This window comes from Ictidomys tridecemlineatus, chromosome 10, assembly GCF_052094955.1.
Source record: "Ictidomys tridecemlineatus isolate mIctTri1 chromosome 10, mIctTri1.hap1, whole genome shotgun sequence".
NCBI classification, from domain to species: Eukaryota; Metazoa; Chordata; class Mammalia; order Rodentia; family Sciuridae; genus Ictidomys; species Ictidomys tridecemlineatus.
This window is the reverse complement of record NC_135486.1, coordinates 63138367-63156186: the sequence shown is the minus strand read 5'-3', so window position 1 is coordinate 63156186 and position 17820 is coordinate 63138367. Positions and strand designations below refer to the sequence as shown.

Below are 17820 nucleotides of genomic sequence, written 5' to 3'. Positions count from 1 at the left end.
TGTACTAATATGCTTTTCTTTTTCTCCTATAGGCTTTCTACAAGTATAAGAGAGTTACAGAATTTTAAAGTTTTATTACAACACAGTAGGTAATAAAGGCTTTTATATGTCCAAGTAGAAACGTACAGTGGCTTGATGAAGCCTTTTAGTCTTGGACATTCAGCAGAGAGAGACTAATCTTCTAAGACTTCAAGAATTCTGAACTCTTAAAAGAGAAAATTCAAATGTTCACTTGAATATTTATGACCTTTAATAGATTATCATTTAGAAATATTTATAAATGAAGTATATACTTTTAAGATATGTAAATTATACTAATTCTATTTAATTTCATGTGTTTCTGTTGAATATTCTTCTGTTCCATTTGTTTTGAATTGGTTTTATTTTTATTATATTACCCTTTATTTCCAGTTGTCAAACTTTAAATGACTATTTCTATCTTAGTAACAGAGTTCAGTCCTTTGTGGAAAAGAACAACTAGGGAACCAGTGTTGGTTAGGACTAGGATCACAAAAATGTGTCTGTGATTTAACTTGTTTTTAGCCTTGCCTGGCACTTTGTGTGTCACCTTCTATAGTGTGGGGCTGACCTTGTGGTCAGTGGCCAATTCAGTGAATGGAACAGGGGCTCCTTAAGATCCCCAGCACTTCTAGCTCTAGTTCCACGGTTTTTGATATTCTTGTTGAGGTTGCAGTTTTGTTTTTTTGCCTAAAGGACCTGTGTTGGTGAAGGTAAGTGCTGACTGCACAAGGGGTCCTGTCTATGCACTGGGCTGGCACAGGAGCATTCCTTACCTAAAACAGATCACCTTCTGACTTTGTTCCTCTCCTAATTTTAGATATTGTCAGTTACTTTAAGAAAAAAAAAAAACCCTGCATATTTATTTAATGGATTATTTCTTGAAAAATTTGAAGGGAAATATATGAATTTATGCCAATTACTTTTATTCACAAAACTTGCTATTTTAAAGTAAGTACTTTTTAAAGGATTTAATTTTGAATACAATCTATGCAACCCTTTAGCTCTCAGTGCTATTGTCTCTGGTGATATATATCAGAGGGAGATCAGTTCAGGCCTCTTCTAGGCTTCCTTTTCCCTCTCTTTCCATTTTTAGCTCATCCGGTATCAGTGGTACTTTGTGTGACTCAGACCAACAGACTTTTAGGTCCTAGACTGTCACTTTCTAATCCTGGGATTTAGTCGTCAAACAATATTTAAAAGTCTTGATTCTTTTAAAGGTGTCAGTGGATATAATGGAATTAACTTGAAAGGTTGAATATTCATGTAGAAGTATCACAGGTACAAAGTCTAGTTTCTCCTTAGAGTCTTCCATCTTCCCTAAAGTAAATAAGTGCTCTTAAACCCATATCATATGCTGCCAGAGTCTGATATGTGTTCCTTTACAGTTTCATGGCATATTTTAAAATTATATTTTTGCCATCCTGTGGAACAGTATAATTGGGGGAAGAAGGTCCAACTAGAGTTATTTATTTTCTTACCCAATTTCTAACCTTTATGAATGTGGGATTTTGTTGTAGTTGGGGGGTAATTTTGTTAGGTTGAATAAAAAGATTGGCTTGATTGGAGCTTCCTCCATTTTTTTCCTCCCCCCCTCCTTTGGGGAGGGTTTGAGGAGGGAAACCTTAAGACTAAGTGAATATCTAGTCATCTTGCTAGTAAGAATAAGAATTATTCTTCACTTAGTGATCATTGTTTCAGAAAATGTGAAAAGTTTGCACTTTGTTTATTTTTATTGTAAATTAAAGATCTCTTTAGTGTTACTTCACCATTCCCCAGTTAACAGCTACTATTTAAACTCTTATTTACTAGAGTAAATTCTTGGTCATTTCCATTTATTGCATTTTTCTTTGTTTCAAGCTTAGGAAAATATATTAGAATGTGCTCTGGCATATTAAAAGATCTAGTTAAGCTAAAGTTACTTTTGGTTTTAGTGAATTTTTTCACTTCTAAGAAAATAAAATGAAGTATTCTGCATCTGAAATTCATCTGATTACCTTTATTTTATTTACTATAAATCAGATTGTGGGAGCAGTCTACATTTGTGTGTGTTGTGTGTTTCTAATGATTGTGTAGACTGCAGGAACCTGCTTTTTGAGTCTCGTGACATTTAATGGTCCTTGAGATGTAAACTGCTCCCAGTTCACTCACTTTGGCTGTGAGGTGGTGACTGAAAACTGATGGCATGGTGTTTGAAATGTTCAGCTAGTGAGCATTTCTTGGAATTTGTCTGTATCTCATCACTTAATGTAAAAATCCAGCACTTGACCATATAACTGACAGAAATGATTGTAGCAGCTGATGATCTAATGAACAAGGAGAAAAGGAACCATTCCTTCCTTCAATGGCATGATTTTTTTTTTTTAAGAGGCATCTCTGTAAGTTAGACAAACCACATACTGTGTTCCTTCTGTTTTGATTCTTGGATTATGAGGAAGATCATATGGAAGAATAACAGATTTCAGTTTTGAAATTTGACAAGTAAAATGCTCTGACTTTAAACATTGTTCATTACTCAGTTTTGTAATTTTATTATGTATGTGAAACACTGTGCCATGTTTTCGACTTTGCATAGGTGCCATTGTATGTAAGAAAGGACAGCTCTTTTGGTCTTCATCAGCATTGCCTTCAGATGGAAACTTGAGAAAAAGTTCACAGTAAACCTCCCAGCAGTTTGCAGACTGAAGTACCTACAGAAACCATAGCTATTCACCAAAAGACACAGGTTAGGTGCACGGTATTGTGGAAATTCTTTTGTACAAAATTCAACACATAAGATCACTAGTACTCTATTTTAAGTAACTCTTACAGGTGCAGCTTTGATTTTTGAAAAGAATTCCAAATAATTTGCTGTTGTACCCACCAGATTATAGAAAATGTGGATTAAAGTACATGTTTCTGCAATCTTTTTCTGTCTTGTTTCCACCCCCTACCCCAAATTTTAAGTGTTTCTTTTAGGAGATGAAGATTTGCTTGTCATTTGTGGAGTGGGGAGAAAATATATTTGCAGGTGGTCTGAGGTGGCTGCTTCTAGTCATGATAGCAAGTGTTGGCAGGCATTGTTTCATCTTCACAGCAGCACTGGTAGGTGATAAGAAAACGGGGGACAAGATAGGCTCACTAACTGGTCCAGAAAATCTGACTCCAGAGCTCTCGGTGTGGTCTGTCTCTCTGTACAAGTGGCCTGTTACTTTCGACTAAAAGATGTGGAGGTTTTAACATCTTTCAATTTGTATTGATTCATAAGGCTTTTAAAATATGCTTATTTTATTTAATTTTCTGAATAGGTAATACATTCATATGGTTAAAAAGCCAAAAGATAACAAAAGTTATACAGCAAATGTCCTCATATCAGAGGCCCAACTTCCAGCACTGCATACCCGCTGCCCACCAGCACTATATATGACCTCTTGGTTACTCTTGTTTCCAGCCAAACATTTCCGGGCATATACAAATATACAAATGTAAAGCATTTTCTCATTTTTACTTAGTGACATCATATACACATCATTTGCCTTTTTTCCACATACTATTTCTTGATGGCCTTCATGTGTTACAAGATGGCTTTGTTATTTTTGAATAGCTGCGTGGTATTCCATTACATGGATGTCCCTTATTGGTCATTTGGGTTGCTTTCAGAATTTTTATGTATGTCATCTCACATCTTAACCCACAGCCTAACCATCACAGATGTTATTAAAATGCTGGATTGTATCTTCTGATAGATGAAAAAACTGATCAGTATGTTTATATTCCTATGACTAGGGTTGAACACCTTCTAATATGCCTAAGAACCATTTGTTTGCTTTTGTGTTCAAATCTTTTGTGCACTTTTCTATCACGATTATTTTCCTTATGGATTTCTAGTACTAGTTTGTTAGGGATAATAACATTTCAGCTGTAATGAACTGCAGTATTTTTTAAATTTGTTGTTTGTCATTTAGCTTTGCTTATAATGGTTTTGCCATGAAGTTTTCTATTTTTATCTATCCTGATAACTTTTTTTTTAGTATTTTCTGGATTTTTAAGTCATGGTTATAATGCCTTCCTCAATCCAGGACAATGGAATAATTCACCAATTTCTTCTAGAACTTTTATGTTTTTGTTTTTTTTTTTAACATCCAAATTTTGATCCTTTGGAATGTATTCTGGTCAACCCAATTTTTTCCCACAAATGATTACCTAGTTGTCGCAGTACCTTTAACAGTTCATTTTTCCCTCACTAGTTTGAGAGGCTACCTTTTTTCTTTTTTTGAGAAGTGTTTTTATAATGCTGAACTTGAACTTGTGTGCTTACAGACTTATCCTGCCTCAGCCTCCCAAGCAACTGGGACCACACACATGTGCTACTATGCCTGACTGAGAGTCTACGCTTGTCATATCTCAGTCCCATATGCACTTTTAGCTCTACCTGGGTTCTCTCTGTTTCTGTAATTGGTGTGTAAATGTAGCAGACGCTGTTTAATTATACAGGCTGTATTTTTTAGTATCTGTGCCCTGGTCGTCTTTAATTCCTTCTCGTCTCTCTCGCCCTCTCCATTTTCCCCCAGTGTGTCTAGCTATTCTGATTTGCTTTTCTATATGAGCTTTAAAAATCCTTAAAACGTGCTAAAACTCTGGCTCAGTGTTCTCTCTCAAGGGTTGCACTTGTCACTGCTTACTGGTAAAGATCTTTTTTCTTTTTCTTTTTTTTTTTTTATTACTAGGCTAATTATTTTAGTATTGCATTTGCCAAATAAGTGAAGGCAGATGGAGGCACAACACTAGTGCTCATGTGGACAGAATTTCATCTTAGTGCTTCTATTGTAGGATTTAGTCTCCAAGGATGATTTGAGGATTATCTTATAAAATCCTCATTACCTTTTGTTGAGCTTTTGGGGATGTGCCAGGTCCAAATTTTATGTGTTAAAAGTACGGTCTCCAGTTCAGCAAGCCTCAGAGATGCTGCTTTTAGGACATGATTACATCATGAAGGATCTGTCCACATCAGGCGATTAATCCATCCACTGAAAGCTGAAAGACTGCTGAAAGGCGGGACCTAGTGTGTCACTTGGTTGTGCTTGAGGTAGGTTTATCTTTTCTGTGCCTCCCACCCTCTCGCTTCCCTGTTTCCCAGAGCTCAGCATCTTTTCCCTAGGTTGTTTTCCTCCTCTAAGTTAATTTTTGTCAAGTATTTTGATTACACAATGTAAAACAAGAAGGAAAAGCTCTTAAATAAGTACTAAACTTATAAAATCAATAAGCAATAGATACAAGTATACAAGGCACCTTAAAAAAAAAAAAATCTACCAAAACCACAAGAGGTGAGTATTCACTCACCTCTAGGAACTAGAAATACAGCAATGAATAAGCAACAGATGTCACTGCCACCATGTAACTTACTATTCTGTAAGCTAACTGGATTATTCTGTTTATATCTTGGTACCTTTTCAGTATTAATGTCAGCTGAAGATGACAAATGCCAACCTAGAATCCCATCTAGAGAAGACTATGCTCGTCATATCTCAAATCCCATATGCACTTTTAGCTCTACCTGGGTTCTGTCTCTGTTTCTCTAATTGGTGTGTAAATGTAGCAGACACTGTTTAATTATACAGGCTGTATTTTTTAATATCTGTACCTTGGTCGTCTTTAATTCCTTCCCGTCTCTCCCGCCCTGCCCTCCATTTTCCCCCAGTGTGTCTAACTATTCTGATTGGTAGTACTGGGTGGAATGAACTCTATAGTATCTTCCTGATATTGTCATCAGGCTCCACAGGTAAAGTCACTTCCCTGACACCACTCCTCAGGGCAAAGTTGGCTTCACCAGGCAATATTCTGGGATTGTGTACCTTTTCCTGTGGCCTTTACAGCACATTTCTCTTAACAGTTCTTATCTCTGTAAACCTGAAGTCCAGATTCTGGGCTAGTGATTATACCAGGGAGAAGCACTCTGTGGCTACTCAGTTCCATAGGTTGAGTGGCCCTGAGAAAGCAGTGTTCATTTATCCAGACAGAAGACATTAAGATATAAAATGGCGCTAAGAACACCAGGCCTCAGGACTGCACAAGGTCTAGAGGGACTGCTGGGGGGCAGGTGAGACTAATGAGCAAAAGGTCATGCCCATAAGGAGAAACAGGGAAAGGAAGGACTTTGAGGGTCATAAACTGGAGAGATGGAGGTCACATTTCAGAAGAAAGCCTCTGAACTCCAGCTCTGCCCAGGCTAAAATCAGGGCCAGAAAGTCTATTGTGAATTTTTTAAAAAGTTAATATTTTGAGTGGTAGTGCACCCAACTCCAAAAGGACAGACCAGATTTGAAACTAAAGGATTGATTGCCAAGTCGGTGTCAGGGAAAGTAGAGAGCAGGGGTCAGCCATGGCTCAAGAACTAGAAAGTAGTAGGGAATCCAGACCTGGAGAAAGCAAGTAGATGCCAGGAGCTGTTGAGTCACTGGATTTGCATCTGAGGACTTTGAACCTGTAACTTGACCTGTGCAGCACTGCATGGATATAGCACCATGTCCTGACCCAGAAGGACGGGGGCAAAGATACAGCAGTCAGGTACAGAGCTGGGCTGGGGCACAGGGACGTTTTCAGCAGACATTAGGTATTTTGAGCAGGGCTTTGGATAGGGCTTTTCATGTGTCCCTGATGAGGGACTAGAATAGGGTTAACATACAATTGCTCCTGAGTTCATAGACCAGTGTAGCAAAACAATGACTCTATAGACATGGAATCCCATTCCCTTATGCACACTGTCCCTTTTAACAGGTTTCCTTACTTGAAGTGGTTTATTAATATAGAGTCTTTGAGAAGAACTTTACTGTTTATCCTGATCATTCCAACAGCTCCTCCATCTGGACCTTTTAAGTTGTAAGTAGTTTATGCACAATTGGAAACGTTTTTAATAAAATTCTCACATCGGATCAAAAGTATAAATGTGTATCACATTTCTCCATACCAGGGTATAATATTATCATATAGCAATCTAAAGTGCAAGGATTTTTTAAAAAAATATTAAGACCTATTTAGTTCTAATGTAGATTTACCTATTAGGAAACTAGAAGCAGGGCTCAGGATATAGCTCAGTTGGTAGTACGCTTGGCTTGCATGCACAAGGCCCTGGGTTCAATCTCCAGCACCAAAAAATAAAAAGTTTAGTGGTAGAGCACTTGCCTAGTATGCCTGAGGCCCTGGGTTTAATCCCCAGCAACAAAGTTTAAGAAAAGTAGTTTTATAGTAGTAATCAGTATGTAGATGTAAATGAAAATCTTTCTCACAGCACTTCTGAATCTTTGGAGTTAATGCTTACTTGGAGTAATAGGGATTAAGTGTGGGCTCAACAGTAAGGACCCCAAAGACCAGTTATGAGGTTTTGTTAAGGTTGAATGTGGGAGGGACTAGTGAGTTTGCCTGATCTAAACAGATGACTGAGGGACCAGCACAGTATTAAAAATGTGGTAACATTCAAGAGAGAATTGGCATAACTAAATGTAATGGATAGGCATATTGTAATAATCAGAACTTTTTTGTGAGTGGGTACTGGGGATCAAGCCCAAGGATGTTTTACCATTAGGTTACATCTCCAGCCTTTTTATTTTGAGGCAGGGTCTTGCCAGGTTACTGAGACTGGCTTCAAACTTGGCAGTCTTTCTGCCTTAACCTCTCAGGTCACTGGGATTACAGATGTATGCCACCAGCTAAGCAGAACTCCTTAATTATATAAAATGGAAACAAAGCCAATGAAAAATACCTCCACAGAGCAGGTAGAATGATTCATTGCAGAGGTGGCTATGTCTTTAGTAGTCACACAGAAACATTTGCGTGCAGTTTTTTAATGCTGCATTGGACTACAATGGTGGTACAGAATTTTCAGTAGTACTACCTCTTCTCCAGGCACTTTTAACTTGCACATTATCAGGATTTAAATTTCATTTTACTTTAAAACAAGGGAACATTGGGCATTTTAGAACCAGAAATCATTCCTCTTCCCCTCTTAGCATTCAAAATTCCACATAAAGAACAGTTTTGCTAGCATACCTTGCAGGGCAAGTAAATTCAGAAGCTTGGGAAACTTGCTTTTCCTTTCTACAATGTTCCTGCAGCATCTTGCAGCTTGTAGGGTACATGGTTCTATGAGAGGATGTGAGTCTGACAGTTGTTTATTCCAGTGTGGGTTGACATCATTCCTAAAAGTTTAGCATTACTTTTTTAAAAGGAGGAGGGCAGAACGGGCACTTAAAATATTATCTTTTCCAACAAAAAATAGTTCATGTAAATATTAGCAACCTATCATAAAAGTGGATTGTGGCTTCTGTTACTTGATGCTGGGATTTTGCTTTTCCTGATAGTAACAAGATAATTAAACAGTGTTTATGTACTGTTGGATAAGTACAATAATTATGTGATTTTATGATATTGCACTTTAAAATACACCTGTCCTTGGCTGACTAAATAGTGAAGGATGCAGGACATAGCAAAGACTTATATGGTGCATCTGCCTGAATTCTCCCAGCACAGTGGGAGACAATGTGGCCCAAAGGCAAACAAGAGTCTCCCTGTGATCCTAGAGTTCTCTTTCCTGGGTATATATGCACTTTGCCTTAATACTATGAACTCCTTAAACATGAAAAAGAAAGTGACCACGGTGGGGGTTTCTTAACACTGTTTAGAGTAACAATGTATAATACTGTTTTGAGGCAACCTAAATGATTGGTGCAGGCTTTGCTTCAGTGTAAAATTTCCCCTGGCAAGTAACTATTTTAAATGGTATTTTAAATAATAGTTGACCCAGATTATTCCATGTACAGAAAGACTGTGTTCTGAGATTACGCAGGGTAAAGGTTTTCTGAAAAACCCAATCATGACTCATTTGAACTTTGGAGATCCCAATTTTAAAGACCATCAGAATAAGAAAGTAGAGTTGTTTGTGAAGTTAATGTCCAGAGATCAGTTATTCCTGAAGACCAGAGTGGGAAGTAGGAGCTACAGAACTTACAATCCTTACAAATCCTTCTCACTTGTCCTTCATTCTATCCTAAGATGAAACTTCTAAGGTGAGGCAGAATGGAATAGTCCTTTCTCTACAGCAATGATACTTCCTCTAGAACCAGAGGTGTGCTGGGTGGAAAATCGGAGCATTCAGCCTCCCTGTAGGTAGCTCAAGAGTATATACAATGGAGGTCTGGAGGTTTTACAATGGCACTTTTGGTCTGGGATATATTTCATAGAGAGCTCTTTCAGCAATCCCCCTCCCCACTGCCATGTCAAACCTTCAGCTTTCAGCTGAGCTGCTTGTGGAGCTGTTCAAGAGGCATTTTAAACATGGTTGGATATTACAGAAAAACTATCAATTCTAGAGAATTTCAACCTAAAGGCATATTAACGCCTTCTTGGGAACCTCATGGTTTCTTCTTGAGAAGTGGATGTTTGCTGAGTTAGGAAAGGTAGAATCTGGCTACACTCCTGAAGTAATGGATATTCAATTTCATTTTGCTGAAAAAAATATGCAAAATCACTATGAATAAAGCAGAGGTGGTTTAATAGTGTCAGTCAGCTACATTGTTAATGTAATCAGCTTGTTCTTACCAAAGTGCATGCATTGGTGTCCTGATAAAAGGAAGTACCAGACTTTTGGCAAAATATAAGATTGAGACCAAACATCTGGATCTTTAGAAAACTCTGAAGAGCCATTTTCCTTAAAGGCTGATGATGTTCCATGTAATTTAATACTGCAGTCACAATTGGCTTTCTGGATATAAATTGTATTTTAGGAGTCTACTAATGTGGAGGAATCCAAGTGACCTTCAGAGGTAAGGATGACTTTAGTTCAAAAGCCTTAAACCATGTATTCTGTACTTTTAAAGTGAATTATGCATAAAAGATGTGCAAACTACAACATATATTGCATAACATTCTCAAGGAAAAACCCTAGTATTCTTTAGCATTATTATTTAAGTTATATAAAATACATTTTTATAAAAGTACAGATTTTCTTTAAATTATACCCAATGAAATAGCCAGGCTCGCTTATTAGTACTGAAAATAAGAATTTATCAATCTAAATTATTGCTTTGTCCTATTGAGCCATTAGAAAAAAACTAAAATAAAAATCAAGTCCTATTTCTTAGGGGAAAAGTGCCCCCCAAAAAAACTCAGCTATCATTGTCTTTCTGTAGATTTTCAACAAAGGAATCTTCAATTAAAGTGTAACTGATGCTACCCGTGGCTTGGTTTGTCAGGATCCAAAGTTGAGTCTTGCTGTGAAGTTCCTCCTCGTGCTGGGAAACTGTTAGTTTGTTGTCCCCAGTCATAGTAGTCTGGAGCAAAACTTAAAAAAAAAAAAAAAAAAAAAAAAAAATCACTGTCTTAAAGTGGCATATTCCGTATGCATGACATGTCTGGTTAAGTAGATGGAACTGGTATACTCTAAACCCATTTAGAACAGTCCTGTGCACCACGCTGGCAGCCTACACATGGTCTATTGAACTTTTTTTTTTAAAAAGTCAATGGACCTTTATTATATTTTATTCATACACGGTGCTGAGAATCGAACCCAGTGCCTCATAATGCTAGGTGAGTGCTTTACAACTGAGCTACAACCCCAGCCCCCCTACTGAACTCTTCAGAGCGCAGCATCACTAGAACCTAGAAACAAGTCACTATGTATAACACATTTCCATCAACGAATGAATGCTTGTGTGAATGACAGCTCACTACCTTTGTGTGCCTGAACAAATAACTTCTGTGCCTCACTTTCCTCATGGGGCTAATTGTGGAGATGGAAGTGATCCCCATTCTCCTGGCTTTTCTGTCTCTTCTAAGGCAAGGATCCTCTTCAGAGTGCTTTTAAGGTTTTCTAAGCACTTTCCTATTGCTAGCATAGGGCTAGGAATATAGCTCAATGATAGAGGGCTTGCCTAGTATTGTCTGAAGCCCTGGGTTCCATCCGCATCTGCAGAGGTGGGGGTGCATATCTTATCAAAGGTACATTGACATAGAATAAATCTTTAAACTCAGCAACAGGAGGGGCTCAGCAAGCATGAGATCACAGGGCAGTGAGCATAGCTGAAACACCTGGACACTAAGGAAGGCTCTGATTTTAGAACATCTGATTAGTCTGCTTAGATTTCCCATGTTCCGTTTCCATTAAGTGTTTTCATGGCCTAGTGTTCTCTTTCCCTCTTAGAGAGTCAGAGTATATCTGTTATGGTTTAGATGTGGTGTCACCCAAAAACGCGCATGTAATACAATGCAAGAAGGTTCAGAGAAGAAATTATTTGGTTTTGAGAGTCTTAACCCCATCAGTGAATTAATCCTCTGATGAGGTTTAACAATGGTAACTGAAGTGGTTGGAGGAGGTGGGAATTGGGGCTGGCTTTGGTGAATATATTTGTATCTGGCAAGCAGAGTCTCTTTGCTTCCTGATCACCATGATGTGAACTGCTTCCTTCTGCCATGATGTTGAGCCTCACCTCGAGCCCTGAGAAATGGAGCCAGCCTTCTATGGACTAAGACCTCTGAAACCATGAACCCTCACATCAACTTTTCCTCCTCTACAGTTGTGCTTGTCCGGTCCTTTTGGCACAGTAGCAAAAAATGCTGACTGAAACAACACCTTAGGCTCTGGGAAATTCTGCAGTTGTTTTTCTTTTAAACACCATTTGCATCCACACAGCACAGCTATTACAGACATGCCGACCATGTAGTGTTTAGGACACTATAATAATGTCGTGGGGCTTTAAGATTTTGTGTCAGTCCTTTTTCATTCATACTTCACTTACGTAAAATAATCTGCTAGAGGTCCTGCACAACCTCTAGCTATGTGGTTTTCTTGAAGGAATCCATTTCAGTGGTGTAGCTGTCTCCTCATGAGCCCTATTTGTGAACCAGGGTCTTACCTGCCCTGAAGTCCCTGAGGGGCAATGTTCCAGGCAAGGTCATCGTCACTGTCATATCTTCGGGGGTTGTCAAAGAAATACGATCTGGGATTGAATCCATGGCTGGGGACCATTCCAGGGTTGGTCTAGAGAAAGAGAATCATTCAGCATCCTTCCAGATACTATGCATTACCCAAGATTAAGATGTTCAGGTCACTTCCTTTACGCTGGGGTGATCACTACATCAGCATAGATAAAACCCATTTTGGTTTCAACAGTGAGTCGTTGTTTAATCCCTCATTAAAAATGCCCAAATTAGCCAAACTTGGTAGTCCTTTTTGGATATAAACCTGTATAATCTTGTGGACATTCATACAAAATAAAAACAGTGATGAAATCATACTGGGAAAGGTTTTTAACCTATTTCTATTGCCTGTCTCTATGGTCATTTCATCCTGTTTTTGCCCCCAAATTGAATTATTTCTCAAACTCTGAAATGTACATTGTTGAATTTCATCCCAGTTAGTTCTCTATCCAAGGGCCTCTGGGCCAGGGTATGCCTAAACCCCTACCCCAGCCTCACTGTTCTGTATTCCTGGATCATCAGTGACTATCCAGAGAAGAATAAGAATAAAGCAAGTTATTATCCTCGGGGTATGAGATAAGGACCAGCTTAGTTGTGGATTTCATTCTATGCATTCATCCACCCTTTTCTCACATAGCCCAAATCTACTCATAACCTGAGATTAAGGAGGTGAAATTCTACCACTAGCTTGAGTGGCTGGAATAATCTGATGCAAAGCCCCCAGTGGAAGCTTTCTCTACCTAGTTTTAGCATTTTCTGTCCTGCCCCCATTATATATATATATATATATAAAGGTAGTTGAACAGAAATGTGACCAAACTGCAGGAGTGGCTTTAGCCCCAGTCCCTTTCCACACGCTGTAGGGTGAAAAACTGAATTTATCATTTCCTTTGCTAAAAGAAAAGCATATGTATTTGGTGCACAGCAAATCCAGACTCAAATACTAGTGAGATTTTATTGCATTAAGAAAAATCACACTCCCCAGTCTACAAGATGCATTTCTTTTATAAAATAAACACATAAGGGAAAAGAAAGCCCCCAAATAGCCAAGGCATGTGTATACCTCCTTTATGGTATAAAGGAAGCTCTCTCCTCTACGCAAAAGCTAGGAAAAGATTCTAACTGCAGGTTTCGTGAGCAGAATTTGTGTTTTTGCTAATATAAAATGGCATACTCACAAGACCCTTTGCAGGATTTCTAACTCGGAAGAAGTAAACTACCAAGGAGGTGGGTAAGAGTTCCCACACGAAAAGCACCACTCCAAACACCACATAGCCAGCGTCTCCCAGCTGATTCTTCAAATCTGCCTATAAAAAGGGGAGAGATGGCATCATCAAACTAATGGCAGAGGAAATACATTTGTTTCAATTCTTTGACTTAAAACAGAACCATAATATGGTATGATTCCTTTCCACTAAAATGTGCATTGTGTAATGGTCCCGGCCTTTGCGGATTATTTGAATCAGTCAGGAATGGATAACTTGTCTTATCAGAAATTTGGTGTCTGAGTATTTCACCAAATTTCTGATGTTTTATTACTTCATCCCCCAAACCTCTTGTGTCCAACTTGCTCACTTAGATCTATGCTGATTTTCTTCAACAAGTTGACTGTTATGTTGCCTCCTCTTCAGTTCTTGAGAGTAGCATGTGACTTACCCCTTAACTCTCATCCCTAGAATAAACATAAATTTTTAAGCTTCACATAAGCTATACCCTTTAAAGCTTACTGTAGGCTAGCTAGTCTATCAAGTCCTTATAGTACTAGATGTTGGGCTTTGGCCCAGGGTAATGGCCAATGGGGCTCAGCAACACAGTGTTCTCCATCAGACAGGCAGTCCATAAGAAAAGGGGACCCAGATGTGAGAAACTCCAGAAATAACATTCCAAACTAGGAGAAGGCACTGAAACCAAGTTCTAGAGGGCCAGGCACCTAACTTCCTTTTGCCTTCTCTAATGCATTATGTGGAAGATAAAGGAACCAAAATTACTCGTCTTGCTTTCCAGAAGGACCCTGATCACACTTCACATCCTTCACCTGTACTACAGCTCAGCCAACTTTTTCCAGTCTGCACCAAAAACATGCAACTATGGCCATTTGTTTTATTGTTCCTAAATTATTTGGGCTGTGACACACAAGTCTAGATCATAACAAAATAATTCCCCCCAAACAAAAGCATTTTAAAAACTGATTATATATTCTCAATCCCTGGTAATTATAAGTTCTTGAAAGAAAAATGTTTTGTTAAAACTAAATCTTTGTTGTTTAATGGAGCTTCAGTTTGGGAAGATGGAAAGGTTCTGGAGGTAGATGGTGACAGCTGCATGAATATTCTGAGTGCACTTGGTCTGCAATGTTAGGACATTTAATATACATTCTGCAATATGCAAATCCTTTGTGCATTATGAAAGATGTATTCATAATTGGTCACTATTTAGCTTAGGTTTTTATATATTGGAATTTGCAAGGCACACCCTGCCTGTACCTGGCCCAGCTTTCTCCCCTCTGCACTTGTGGCCCTGGGCTCAGTCTGGGATTGCTGTGTTATTGCTGCTGTTCAATTCTCCCAATGATGACATCTCACATTGATTTCATTTTGTCCTCTGGATCATCCTGGTCATTTTATTCTTTCTCCCACTGTCTTAATTCAGTTCTGCTGGGATTTTAGCAAAGGACTTATAGTTTATTGTGCACTGTTACTCCAAGGAAACCTAAGGAGCCCATCAACCCAACAGACTTCTAGTAAAGAGTCATTTCTGTACTGTAATGGCATGTGTGTAGGTGTGTGTGTGTGTGGGCGCATGCGTGCACGCATGTGGGTGCATCGTCTGCCTGCAGACCATAAACCTCCCCCCACCCTGGGGCAGAGGCATCTGTTAATGTTTGTGTCCTGGCACTCTGCACAGAGCCTGACAACAAAAGTCAGAATATGTCAAATGAGTGAATACCAGCTCATTCTCATCCTTGACTCTTCTGAGCTATTATGAGCATGGATGTCAGACATGACACTGCCTGCATTTCTTTGCTTACAGTTTATAACTTATGAATTCATAAAATGTGAGAATCATATTAGACCCCTGGTGCTGTGAGCTTTTATTAAACCATAATATCCTCATCACTATTGTATACATGCTCCATTAAAAAGTCTCAAAACTTCATAGTTTTGGGTACTTTCTTGAACCAAATATTATTTTAGCAAATTTTACCCTTTAATAACACCATCTTATATGGAAGCAGGTAAAAATTTTAAGTACTTCTAAGCAAGAACCGTGAAGTGGAAAGGAGATGGGAGTGTATGTACCTATGCTGTATACTCATGTGTGCTTATGTGCATGTGCGCGCACATACCTACACATAGCTCACCTAGCTTTCTCAGAAAATGTTACAAGAGCAAGATACTGTGGTCCATCTGACAGAGGAAGGTGCAGATACCACATGGGAAAGTCCTCTCAAGGTCACTCAGCTATTCATCACAAGTGAGGGGCTTACCCTCTGCCACCTGGAGTGCCACAAAGCAAACCCCTTGTGGTATCCTCACTGACCTGGTCAGATACATTGTACCAGTCGTAATCGAAGGAGTGGACATTCTCAATCTGAGAAAACGACAAGATGAACAGGTTATAGCACGCTCGCGAGGTGTAAAGCAGGATGACGGTAACACCAATGGCAGTGACTTGACACACGGAAGAGCCCTGGAAAAGAGCCAGCAGGGGTGGGTCACACCAGGTCCAGGACACTGGCCCCATCCCTTTTCCTCACCTGCTGTCACCCAGAGCCTCAGGAGCTCAGGCACTGCAGGAACACCCTTCAGGGCTTCTGTCAGAGCCCCACACCCAGGCCCACTGTGTCCACCCCTCCTCACATTCTAGGCAGCCTCCTATGGGGAAGACCTGGGCCTTGGTTGGAAGATGCTTTTAATAGGGTTAGATATGAGCCCTTTGCTCAAGGCCTACACTGTGAAGAGCCACAAAGCCAGAGGGCTTCTCTAAAATCACTGCCCAGCACATGAGCCCAGGCTGGGTCGGGCTAAGGGACACAGCGGTCTTGGAGGGACTGGCTAGGAGCAAATGTGCTGAGATGGTGTACCAGATGTACTAGATGTGAGCTCTTCCTCAAAATCCATAGCCTTCTAGACTGCAAATACAGGAGTCCTGATGTGACCCTGGGATTACAGGAAATCTGTGAATCATGCCCCACCTTAGAAAGCTATCAATTTCTAAAGTCAGTTAAAGAGCCTTAGCGAGAAATGGATAACTAACATTACCAAAAAACACTAGAGTTGATTTTTGGGTTTTGCATTTGGAAGTCATTACCTAAATCCAAAACATTATTTTGCCAGTAGTTCTGTTAGCTTGTGTGTTATATGGGTGAGCTAAATGGCATTTTGACAATCTATGACTTAACTCCCACTGTTAAAAATTTTATTTTTTTTTAAATCCTTGAAATAGCCCCTAAGTGGGAGATGAAACAGTAAAGGTAAAATCAAGTCTGAAATTCATCACAATTTATAAATCCAAGAACTACTTTTTCACACTAACTTGCAAGATTTGCAAGAGGTCAACTAAATGAGCGTCCTAATGAGGGCTTCATATGTTTGAAGTTAGTTGCATAGATTTTAATCTGATCCCTTCTGAAGACATATAGTGGGAGACAAGCTGCCCTTCATATCAGATATATTCTGGCAGATGGGCCCCAAGAAAGATGGACACAGGTATGCCTTGGGACTCCAGGCCCTGCGCCTCAGCAGCACAGGAGCTATAGTTGTCAACCATTTGGTGAGTGGAAAAGCGAGGGGCTGGGGCCCAGGAGTACTCCCGGCCCCCATGCTCACCAAGCTTCTGGGCTGAGGTTTAGTCTGTTTATGAAAGAGATCTGGGGAACCCAGCTGACCACAAGCACTGTAGTACCAGAGGATATTTGCTCTTCCTTCTAGTTGGGGACTAGGCTGTGAGGCACAGCAATGTCGGAGAAAAGAACAGTCCAGGAGCATCCCTCCTGCTCATGTCTAGTTGTCTCTGAATATTCATCAGAAGAGGAATGTTCTGAATTCCAGGAGCCATCCCTACTGCTAAGGACAGGCTGCTCGAGCTCTGTCTGGCATCTGACTGGATCTGAGGGTCCCCGGCAGTGCAACAGCAGCATGACACTACAGTGTGGATCTCAGCTCTGCACCTGATAGCCACGTGGCCAGCAGCCAGCTATTTGAGTTCTCCATGCCTCAGTTTTCTGACCCATAAAATGGGGATGAGATCTTGTCTCCTCCCAGAGCTGTGAGGGTTACATCCGCTCATGCACATGACTCTTTGCTACTAGTGCTTTTGGTACAGCCCATCCTACCCGCCTTTAAAGTGTTGGGTTAAACTCTATCTACAAATCAGACTGTAAACACCAACACACTGAGCCATCTGGCACGGAGCACTTCCTGCCTACAAAGTTCAGTGAACTCCCACTCCCCTGTCTGGAGACCACTGTGTGGTTAATCATTTGCAAGAGGACAGGTGTGAAAAAAAAATGATTTGTGTTGTGTCCTGTTTGCGAACCAGGAAACTACTTTTAGAACAGATTTCATGAGAGGAATCTTGACCACATTCCCACCCTACCTTCGACTCCAGGTAAATGTTGGCTAAGGACATCTTAGAGATTTTGTAGAGACAGATGGAGAGAGACACAGCACACAGCACGAAGAGCGTGTCATTGATGGTTACTCGCACAGAGACGATGACCTTCCTCTCCCAGTTGCCAGTCTTCACCAGCACAGCGCAGGTTAAATTCACCAACAGGAAAACGAGACTAATGAAGAGTGAGGCCAGGTAGAGGGGCAACCTGGAAAGAACAAGAGGGAAACTGAAGGCATCAGG

At 39.9% G+C, this 17820-nt stretch overlaps 2 protein-coding genes across 7 annotated transcripts in view; one reads left to right on the top strand and one right to left on the bottom strand.

The window, feature by feature from the left end:
* The window catches only part of Ero1b (endoplasmic reticulum oxidoreductase 1 beta), a 45363-nt gene extending 42441 nt beyond the window's left edge, over nucleotides 1-2922 (top strand). For 3 of the 4 annotated variants that reach the window (XM_078023092.1, XM_078023090.1, XM_078023089.1), the window contains 2 exons: nucleotides 33-89; nucleotides 2594-2922. In XM_078023092.1, coding sequence (XP_077879218.1) covers nucleotides 33-89; nucleotides 2594-2609 — 73 coding nt within the window. In that variant the 3' untranslated portion in view covers nucleotides 2610-2922. The remainder of the gene's footprint in view (nucleotides 1-32; nucleotides 90-2593) is intronic. The other variant, XM_078023091.1, reaches the window with a different exon arrangement.
* A 343-nt stretch (nucleotides 2923-3265) lies between these two features.
* The window catches only part of Gpr137b (G protein-coupled receptor 137B), a 40577-nt gene continuing 26022 nt past the window's right edge, over nucleotides 3266-17820 (bottom strand). The window contains exons 3-7 of one of the 3 annotated variants that reach the window (XM_078023093.1): nucleotides 17563-17785; nucleotides 15505-15555; nucleotides 13143-13271; nucleotides 11901-12025; nucleotides 3266-10330 (exon numbers count right to left, since the gene is read on the bottom strand). In XM_078023093.1, the coding sequence (XP_077879219.1) occupies nucleotides 10219-10330; nucleotides 11901-12025; nucleotides 13143-13271; nucleotides 15505-15555; nucleotides 17563-17785 (640 nt within the window). In that variant the 3' untranslated portion in view covers nucleotides 3266-10218. Of the gene's footprint in view, nucleotides 10331-11900; nucleotides 12026-13142; nucleotides 13272-15504; nucleotides 15655-17562; nucleotides 17786-17820 lie in introns of all 3 variants that reach the window. The other 2 variants (XM_005320354.4, XM_078023094.1) reach the window with 2 other exon arrangements.